The 10,919-nt window shown below is 34.8% G+C and overlaps 1 protein-coding gene across 1 annotated transcript; it reads right to left on the bottom strand.

Moving 5' to 3' along the window:
• Positions 1 to 7,252: 7,252 nt before the first annotated feature.
• LOC139866900 (proline dehydrogenase 2, mitochondrial-like) lies at positions 7,253 to 10,675 on the bottom strand. Its single transcript, XM_071855194.1, has 4 exons — positions 9,916 to 10,675; positions 8,375 to 9,020; positions 7,646 to 7,886; positions 7,253 to 7,552 (listed from the first exon to the last, which is right to left on the bottom strand). Exons 1-4 carry the CDS (start codon positions 10,498 to 10,500, stop codon positions 7,465 to 7,467), a joined length of 1,560 nt encoding a protein of 519 aa, XP_071711295.1. The 5' UTR covers positions 10,501 to 10,675; the 3' UTR covers positions 7,253 to 7,464.
• Between the last annotated feature and the right edge of the window lie 244 nt (positions 10,676 to 10,919).

The raw sequence follows: 10,919 nt of genomic DNA, 5'->3' as shown, positions 1-10,919 counted from the left end.
AAAAGTCGCACCTTGAAAAAGTGTAATCCGTTTCGGGAAACGTAGAAAGCTAAATCCGCGATATTTTGATCCTTTTGAAATCTTGGGGCGTTTTGGACTCGTTGCTAGCCATTTAGATTTTCTGACTCATTTGAGTCTCCATTCATCCTACATTCCATGTATTACACTTACAGAAGTGTCTTGCCGAACAAGAACTTGTTATCCTCTTCGATGAGCTTACTATCGATGATAAACTACACTTCGTAGGAGAACCGGTTGAAATTATGAATCGTGAAACCAAACTCTAAAACAACGTAAAATCCCGACTGTCAAAGTACGTTGAAATGCCCAAGGGAGTACCCTCACTCATTCGTAGAATTTGCAACGCAAGGTCTCGAGGAAGAATCAACAACTACTACTTCCAACTAAATTTCGGGACGAAATTTCTTTTAAGGTGTAGGTAATGTAACATCCAGCATTTTTCCGTTAATTAATTTTAACGCCCGTCTTTTTTTTTGATACTATCTTTCGTTATCTAAATTCGTATCTTTCTTTAACTAACGTGCCTAATATTTCCGTTATTTTATTATAACATCTATCGTTTACTCTAGCGTTTTTAAAATATTCGTTTGGTTAATTCACGCACCTGCATCCGAATTCGAGGGACTAGTTTTGCCACTTGACCAAAGAGGTGACTAGTGGTTGACTAGTAAACCACCTCACCACCTCCACTCATTAATTCACCATATCTTTCTCTTTTCTTACTTCCCTTTTTCTCTCAACTCATATAAACAAGGATTCATCATCTAATTCGGATCTAGGAAGCTCACGACAAATCCGACTACATATTCTTGATCCTCTCTTGATCCTCTACGTTTTGATACTAACTTCATCGATTTTGGGTAACTTTCTAAAAACTCTAGATTTCTCAAATTCGATTTTTAGACTTGAAATGGTGTTAGTTAGTGTCTATGGCTCGAGTCTAACATGAATATGTGTTTGGTTTGCTCAATTTCTTGTTTTGAGTAACTAGCTTGAATATGAAAAATGGGTGTGCTTAATCTTGAGTTTTGGATGATTAAATGTTGTTTAAATGTTAAAGTTCATGTATTAAATGTGTTACTAGCATCATTAGCTTCAATTTGATGTGTACGTTGACTTGAGAAACTTCACTAACATGATTATAGATTTTGTGACTTTTGGTTAGGGTTTGATGAACTTTAAAATGAACTTTTGATGAATTGAATGCTATGAAATGTTGTTAATAAGTGTTTAGTTATATTGTATGTTTAATTACCTTCGAAACAGCATATCATATATGAAAATTGGATTCCCGAGTCATGAAATGCATTTTATGAACTTAAAAACTTTGATAATGAACTTTTAGCGATCAATCGACGAAGTTTTCATTATTGTTAATGATGGATTTGATTGATGAAATGTGTTTAGTTGTATTCCTCGTCAAAATACCTTTTCAACGATATAAGATACGTGTTTTGAATGTTTACGGTTCATAAGATACGTTCGTTTGAAGTTTGGTTCGAGACTTGTCATTTTTTCAGCAATTCCACCTGAATCAGGTACAGATGCGGCTCATCTGTGAGGGATGCGGCGCATCAAATGCAGACTGCCTAAATTCTTCATTTTTCGTTTAATTCTAACTATGCTACGCACCTCCGATTGACATGAAACTTGGCCAACATGCTTATATATGACTTCTAAGCTTAGAAAAATTGTTCAGGACCCGACCCGAACGTGTTGACTTTTTCGTTGACTTTGAATTTGACCAAGTTTGAATTTTAGTCAAACTTAACCAAATACTTATGCAATCTTCATAACATGCTTTTATACTTGATTCTTGCATGAAACTTGACAACGTGACTCACATGCTATATATTCGAGTCGTAACGAGCCATAGGACTAATTGAACACATTTCGCCCGACCTTGTGTCGTAACCGGTTAATTGATACAGCTTACTTATTTAGGTCAAGGCTAAGCAACTTTCATGCACACGTTTACTTTGTGAAGTACATTTATACTCGTGCACTCGAGGTGAGATCATAGTCCCACCTTTTCAACAACTTTTATTCTTTTAAATCGTGGGCTGAGAAACATATACTTTTTATACATTTTATACGGTTTATACTTTTATACTTTGAACACAAATACGAAAACAAAGTTACATACGAGTTAGAACAAAAGTCCTCAATCCAATTATCATTAGTTACACATGCAGGGTGTAAGTGTAAGCGAGTAATTATGTTGTGTGGCCATACGGGTTTGACGAACCCTCATTCAGACGGTTCGCTACTGTTAGTGAATGAAATATAATTTTATCGGGTAAAGTGTAAGTTCTAACACTATGGATTCAAGATTCAGAGGAAAGATTCAGTTATGCTTTGGTAATTGGGTGCTCGTGATACAAACAACATTCTTTAGAATGTATACGATTTGGAAAATCAACTATACGAAAATCTTGTGGTTCAAAAACATACGTTTACAAATACACCTATGATTTCACCAATGTTTTTCGTTGACATTTTTCTATATGTTTCTCAGGTTCATACTTGGCTACTTGATACATGCTTCCGCACACTTTGATTACTTGCTTGGGGTCAAGCATACATGCATACGCTAGTGATAGCACCTTTGGATTCAAACTTAATGTTTACATGCATACGCTATTGATAGCATTCGTGATTTTAAACTAATTATGTCGCTAGTTATTTCATTTATACTTTATAACTTTTGTAAACTTAAACTTGTTGTCGATCCATTTGGTAAACTAAAATTTGCAAGTCTTGTACGTTCAAATGAATGCGACATAATTTTGGTCAAACTCGTCTCATATAGGGACTATGACAACGTAATGGGACCTAAGTTAACGGCGCTGTTAATGACGATTTTGTCGGGTCGTTACACATTAGAGTTGATATACTGAAAGTAAAGCAAATAGAAATCTAACAAATACCTGAACAGTTGATATGACTTAATCCTAGGGCAACAATCAAACAAGAACATGCAATAGGTTTGGGTCACACAGTTAAGGCACTTACTAGATCTTAATAGCTCCTAAAAGGTCTCCTTGGAATAATCAATAGGCATACTAGGTCATTCATGTCTCAATTCCTAAGTTCCGTGTCCTAAAAGCGCATTAGATGCCTCTCGGGAACTCCGGCCATACCGAGTTCATCGAATCTTCAGATACAGTATAACCAGGGGTCTTAATCTTATGAAGTAGCTAAGTTCATATAGGTGGATAAGTCTTAATCATAACCTAGGTTGGTTAATCCTTAAGATGCTAGCATACAAATCTATCGGGATCACAGATTCAGTATAACAATAGTAATCGTACTAATTTAACATAATTACGCTAACCCAAACTTCTATCATGGCAACATACAGATTACTTAAGCTAACATGGAAGTATCGAAATGCATTATTAAACATAAATGATAACAATACATGTTTCATTAATAAGATAAGCGTTTCGGATAAAAACCTGAAAAGCCCGAAGAAATTTGCCCGAGATCGCAGGGTCTCGCCGGGATATCATCCGAAAAATAAAAGCTAAGTTAGCTACTACTAAAAACTAACTAAAATATTTAAAATCTAAATTGAAGTACAAAATTGAGTGTGTCTAAAAATGAATGCAAATGGCCACTTAAATAGGAAAACTTTTGGCTGCATACGGCTGACAGGCCGTATTGCCAGGCCGTTTGCCAAGGCAAGCAGTTTTCATGGGCCTTTTGCTGGGTGGCCGTATCTGATGTTGGCGGGCCATATGGTGTCTGGTCTTGCTGTTTTCCTTGGATCGTTTTGCTTGTTCCAGAGATCGTAACTTGGTTTTCGGGGTCGTAACTTGTCTTTCACCGTTTTCGCTCTAGAATTCTCGTTTTAGCTCCGATTTACTTGATTCTCATTTCATCGCCTTTGTAATTACTTAATCTACAAAATTAACCGATAAAGCGATTATTTTGCCGACAAAGTTTTGAACTTTATTGATTTAAGGCTTAATATCGGGGGTAAAAACGTGACTTTTTGGCCGATATCAACTATCATATATCGAGTTATGAACTTACAATGTGTTAATATGATAAATATTTTTACCATCAAATTTGATAAATGTACTACAATCGTACATTAGCTATTTATATGGTACAAGTACCTGATACACAATTTTTGAATTTAGTGGAATAATTCATCTCCCTTGGTTGCCTCCACTCACTATGAATCCCTTATCCTTTTCTATTCCAGTAGTCTTATGCGGTAGGGTTTGTGCATTAGTTGTCCATTAGTTGCTTAACTCATACTCCCTCTGTTCCAATTTTTTTTCAGATAAAAAACACAATTTAACATAATGTGATAACTACCATATACTTTTGTTTGCTCTCCAATTTTACCTCTTAATTTTTACCTAATTTTCTGTCTTGCGCGTGTACTTTAAGGATAAAATAGAACTCCGCTTTATTCTTATCAATCTTATGAATATGGGCAATTTATTTGGGACATCACAAAATAAAATACCGACAATAAATTTAGAACGGATGGATCGTACTAGTTAGGGCAATTGTTGTCCTAATGAGTGTAATTGAGTGTTCCATACTCTATTACAAAATTTTGGCGAATTTATCAAATTTGATAGTCAAAATACAATTCCCATATTATTATTTTTTTTTGTTTATTTGAAATTATACACAAATCTAAATTAAAGAGATTGAAAGATCTACGTGTGTTACAATTGATTCATACATTTGTCACTAACATATATTATATCAATTTGACGTATCCATTGTACTAGACACTATTACAAACCAATTACACTACAATCACATCACAAATACTTGACATTGTTGATAGTTGACATAGTTGAACCATCAAACCTATCGATGCTAAACTATTGAATACCAACGAGTAGAATTACATTAACTGAATCTCCCCTACACTCCGAACCCAACTTCAAACCGACTGACAGTCATCAGTGAGATGCCAAATTCAATCAAGGAGCGGATGACATCAAAGGATACAATCACCATCGTTAACTACAAACAAACCAAGTCAATAAATCACCTAAAATAACCATAAACACCAAAAGTCCCAATCAAGGCCCTCCAAACTTGAAAAGTAGCTAAACAAGGGTTGTGTTGTTCAGAACACACCTAAAGTGACCAAGGAAATGAAACATACAAATGGATGTCGAAAAACGTATATAAGCCTAATAGAGACAACCAACCGAGTATAACATTAAGACCAAGAAACGAGTCTTGGATAAGAAGTGGTGACAAAGTGGAAGAACGACACGTGATGAAGCACATCAAAACGAAAAACGGCGACCATAGCGGATCAGAAAGGGTGACGGAAGGAACATAGACATTGACCAATCATATAAAAAACCCGGAAAAATCATCCACCGCGCCAAAGATACTAATGAACAACAACCAAAACACCAACACCAATGAAACCATACAAACTCGAACGAGCAGCAACCACCGAAACATGTCTTAGTTGATTGACACAACACAAAACAAAGAGAACCACCTCAAATTAGGGGTAACAAAACACTGCATGATGAGTAGGCAAACAAAAATGGATGATATCGGTAACCCGACCGAAAACTAAGAGAAACAAACATCGACGGATATTGTGTAGAGTGTTGTTAATAGGTGACTCCTTTCAAGAAGAAACCATAAAGATAAATAGAAGATAAGCGGTTAAAGGGATAAAGTCAAATGAAAAAGGATAAGGGACCAACCGAACCTCTGGTGAGATGCCAAAGTTTGGTGGCGGCATTGCAGAAATTAAGGTTTGCACATAAGGGAAATAAAATTTGAAATATGAGAGAGGAAGATGTTTACGCTTTTTATAAATTTTTAGCAAGGTAAATTCTCATGTTTGTTACTTTCTAGGTTTGATATTTGCAACATATTTTCAAAATGTGCATTTAATAACTAGTAATGTGGATTTTTTGGGACGAAAGAAGTGCTTCCTTCGTTTTAATTTAATAGTTTCCAGACAAAAAACACGTAGTTTTAAAAAATCTCAGTAACTTTATTCTTCACCAATAAAATATCTCCTCTCTCTACTGTAATCTCTTTTCATTGGTTGAGATAGAAAGTTGACTATTAATTTGAGATATTTCAAAATAGAAATTAGGTCTATTAAATTGAGACGGATGTAGTAATACATAACAACTTGATCAAATTTAGTGCTACAAATTAGTTAAAATTTTGAAGTTCTTTAGCTTATTATTTCTTCCATTATATATAAACAAAAATAGGGGTGGGCCCATGATCGGCTAAACTTAAATAAGAAATAGGAAAATTGATCAAAATGCATTCATTTAAAAAATGTTTAACAGTATGCTCTCAAAAAAGTGTTGCAAAATTCCTCTTCTCCACGCTTGACACATGATTCTTCATGGTCTGTGCGTGATGCGTGTTGCAGCCCAACAATGGTCATCACGCATCGTGTATGGTGCATTGCGCATGGAGAGGGGGTAATTTTGCAATTACGATTTTTTGAGGGCATATTGTTAAACATTGTTTAGAATGAGAGCATATTGACCAATTTCTCTAAGACGGTTTGTATCACACTCGAAAAACGCCGTTGGAATCCCATGTGGCATGCAAGCCACACTCAAAACCCAAGTATTGGGACGTGGGATTCATAAATTTTGGAGCCGTCGGTTGGGATGCAACGGAGATAGCAATGTCTTTTGCTTTGATTTTATTAATTTTTTATTATTTTAAAAATATTATTTTTATCCCCTTTTTAATATTTACCCAATTATATTTTAACATCTTATCACAATACTCCTAACCCACACCAAAAACCAACACCACCACTACTCCATACAAAATATTTACACGTCTTAGTCATCAAAAAAGTGAAAAAAACAACACACACCATCAACCAACGCCCCCTACCACTACAACTAGTCTAAGAATATGTATGTTGTTGTAGTAAGTGGGTCTGGGCCTTGCTTAATTAACTTTGAATCTATGATTGAAAGATGACGACAAAGGTTCTGGAATGGGCTTGGGTTTGGCTTTGGCTTTAACTTGGGCTTGGGCTCAGCTAATGAGTAAATTTGCCGATAAAGACTATTTGTTTTTAGTTGAACTTATTTAACAGGATTGATGTTATAAGACAGAATTAATTTATTTGAATATAACATTAGCATTAAATGGTTTTTGGACACTTTAGCAAAGACAGAACATTTTGTATATCATGCTTTTTTATTCGGATTCTGGAAATCAAATGGTTAGACACTTTTGCAAAGACAGAAATTTTTCCGATGAGATTTACATAATAAATACATAAAATCACTTTAAAATTTTCATTAAAGAGAAATAATGTAAAAAAAAAAGAGGAACCTTAGCCCCTTTACATACTTATTTCAGTCTGTACATCTTGATTACATTTGTGACTTGGAGACATCAACAAAGACTTGATAAAAATATATATTTAGCGATGTCAATTACTTAGTTAGCAATGGAGTTAGCTTGTTGTTTGAATTGGTTCTCACTTTTGCTTCCAAAATATGCTTTCATTCTCCTCTTCAATTCTTTCCTGTAAAATACCATGAAAAAAAAATGATCAAAAATGAATATTTGGTAACAACTTTAGTAGCTGAAGTTCAAGAGTTCACTAATAATATCTTACATCATGAGTTGCCTGTCAAGACTTGAGGAAGACAACATCCCTTTGTTCTCTTCCGCTCGTCGTAAAAGGTATGGCATGATTTGATCAATGGGCCCGAATGGCAAATACTTGCTAACACCGAAGCCTGCATTCCTCAACCCGAAAGTCATTGCTTCTGCCATTCCATAGAGTGAAGCGAACTCGAGCTTATCACTTTCTTTATTAATTCCATACTCACGTGCCTTTTGTGCAGCCAGTTTTCCTGTTATCACATTCATTTTAATCAAATCTTGAATCAAGTTACAAACTTTCACATGATGGATGAAAATGAAAAACAACCCATATGATGATATTAAATGGGTATTTAAAATCTTGAATCTTTTTGTAATTTTTCTACTGGGTTATAAAGTGTGTATTCAAAATCTTGAATCTTTTATACATCTTCACATGATAGATGAAAATGAAAGACAGCCCATATGATGGCACTATAAGGGTATTTAAAATCTTGAATCTTCTTGTAATTTTTCTAATGGGTTATAAAGTGTGTAATCAAAACCTTGAATCTTGTATACATCTTCACATGATATATGGAAATGAAAGACAGCCCATATGATGGTACTAAAAGGGTATTTAAAAAATTGAATCTTTTTGTAATTTTTCAACTGGGTAGTGATAATTTATAGGCCATACAACGGTTACACAACGGTTAAAATCTTGAATCTTTTTAAAAATTTTAAAGTAAAGCTTTACCTGAATCAAGATTGTGGGTGGCAAGAATGAGTCCACCAGGGCGATTAGAAATCTGATCAAGCATATATGAAGAACACGTATTGTAACAATTGTGTGTGCCTAAAATGGTATCATGAACAGGGGACTCGACACCAAGCGAATGAGCCAACTTCCTTTCACTCGACATATAAGCCCCACGAACCAACTTAAACCCGACAGGCAAACCCATTTTATCAGCTGCATTTTTGGTCAAAGACATCCTCTCACCAGCATCTTTTAAAAAAGCTTGAATGGTGCCATAAACCATGGGCTTTTTGGGCTCGTTGTACTTAACGGAAGCCCAATACGTCATGTAATCAATTGCAGGCTGGATTGAAGTGTCTTCGGCATCAATAACGACAGGGACATTGCTTTCAAAGCTTTTTTCACAAATGTTGATTAGTCTTTGATGTGCTAATTCAAGATCACGTTCTTCGTTAGCGTTTAAAGGAGAAGGTTGTTGTAATGTATGATAAAATGGGCTGGATTCAGAAAATATTGGCAAAGTTTGTTGCTTCCATGGAAGCTTGAAAGATGAATTCTTGTACTCCCATCGAAGAAGATCACTCACTCTCCTTAGAAGATACACTGGGCAGATTGCTGTAACCTTCACAGCCATAAAACTTACCTGTTTTTTTTTTTTATCATAAAAATAGTTCAAATTAAATGCATATTTTAAATTGATAAACCAAAAAAAAAAAAAAAGGTAACAGGGGGATAAAAATAACAATGGAGAAGCACTCCCAAAAACTTGGAAAATATTTTTTTTTTTTAAAATACTTTGTATTGAATTAATAGTTAAATTTTTCACTAAAAAATATAGATTGATATCTTTTTATATATCATTAATAGGCACAGAATCACTCACTTATATGGAATCAACAAAAAAATGTATATATACATTGACATTAACAATAATGAAAGAAATCGGATCAAGAAAGGGTTAATAAAAAATAACATTTACTGTGAGTTTGTGAGTATTTTGTTGTGAATTCTGCTATGTATATTTTCATGTACTGTGAGTTTTTGTGTTAATAAATTAAATATGGTATTACCTTTAAAAAAAATAAAATAATAACATTTACTTCATTTCGCATGTGACTATAAAAAAGACTTTTTATAATCTTAGAAATTAATGTGAATAATGAAATAAATCAAGACAAAAAAGGATTAATAAAAAAATGAAAATTGACTTCATTTCGTCACTATAATAGAGGCTTTCTATAATCTTGGATATAGTGACAGTAAGTCACATTTTTTTTAAATTAATCCTACTCGTCACAAAATTATCTATTTCTTCAATTATGACATATCCAACTATCCAAGATTATTAATTTTTTACATGAAAGTTTACCAGTTGACGTATCAATCAATGAGCTTGATCCCATTTCGCCATATAATGATATCACAAATATGTATTAGCGTTACGGGTGTCAAAATGGGCGGGGTGGTGTCAAAATGGGCAGGGGTTTCGATATAGGGTTGAACCATAAGTTTTTATACGGCCAAATGAAGAAACTTACAGCAGATGGAGGAAGAGATTGGGGGGCTGCAGCAGTTATCATCAATTGTTGAGCAGCTTGATCACAAGATTCATTATTGTTTGCATGTTCCAACCCATAATCCAACATCCCTCTCAACCCGGAATCATACAACTTTAAACAGGTCTGACCCGTTTCAACTGTATCCCCACCCGCCACAAAATGATCATACGCCGTGTATCTAATCGTCCCCATCACCGTTTTTTTAAACAAACCAAACTCCATCAACCGTGAATTCATAACCCAAAGGCTCAAATCCACCATGGGCTCAATCGCCGCCATGTTTAATGTAGCAGCAGAATGTAACAGTTTTTTTGTTGACACCGTTGCAAACAATGCCTTCGTGTCCTCAAAATCAAATATTTCGCCATCATTTTCGATAACATTGTTTGTGGTAACCTTTTCTGGCTGTGTTGGGTAGTTAGTACTAGTGCCTGCGTTAAGGGCGGCCCGATGGGCTTGACGGTATTTCGGGGTGGCGATGGTGGATGAGGGTTGGCCCGAATTGGCTTGGCGGACGAAGGATTTGACAAATTTGTATGAAACATGTTTTTTAACCATTGCCATGATGGCGGTTGATGGCGGTTTTACAACGGCAAGTGGTGGTTAACGGTTGCTTAATAACTGCAAAGTGATCTTGCCTTGAGGTTATATATATAATCCTAAGGCAAGATCTCTTTTGAGCTATAAGCTTTATGGAAGAAAAAAAGGTTATAAAGTTACGTATATTCTTGACCCAAGAGATTTTTTATATTTGATGAGTTTCGATGAAATGAGTTGAGGGGTATATATAGGTGAATAATGTTAAAAGGGTTTGATAGCCATTGAAAAATGCTAGTGTAAGAGATGATTTTGTTCAAACCATTGAAAAATGCAAGTTTGTAATTTGTGGGGTCAAATGTACAACGAGATTTGTGATAAGCGATAAATTTACCGGTTGTTTCTCTAAGGTTAATAGATTTTTGAGAAAAAATATAATTTATCTA

Source organism: Rutidosis leptorrhynchoides, chromosome 9, assembly GCF_046630445.1.
Source record: "Rutidosis leptorrhynchoides isolate AG116_Rl617_1_P2 chromosome 9, CSIRO_AGI_Rlap_v1, whole genome shotgun sequence".
In the NCBI taxonomy this organism is placed as follows: domain Eukaryota; kingdom Viridiplantae; phylum Streptophyta; class Magnoliopsida; order Asterales; family Asteraceae; genus Rutidosis; species Rutidosis leptorrhynchoides.
The sequence above is the reverse complement of the archived record's forward strand: the minus strand, read 5'-3'. Positions and strand labels throughout refer to the sequence as shown.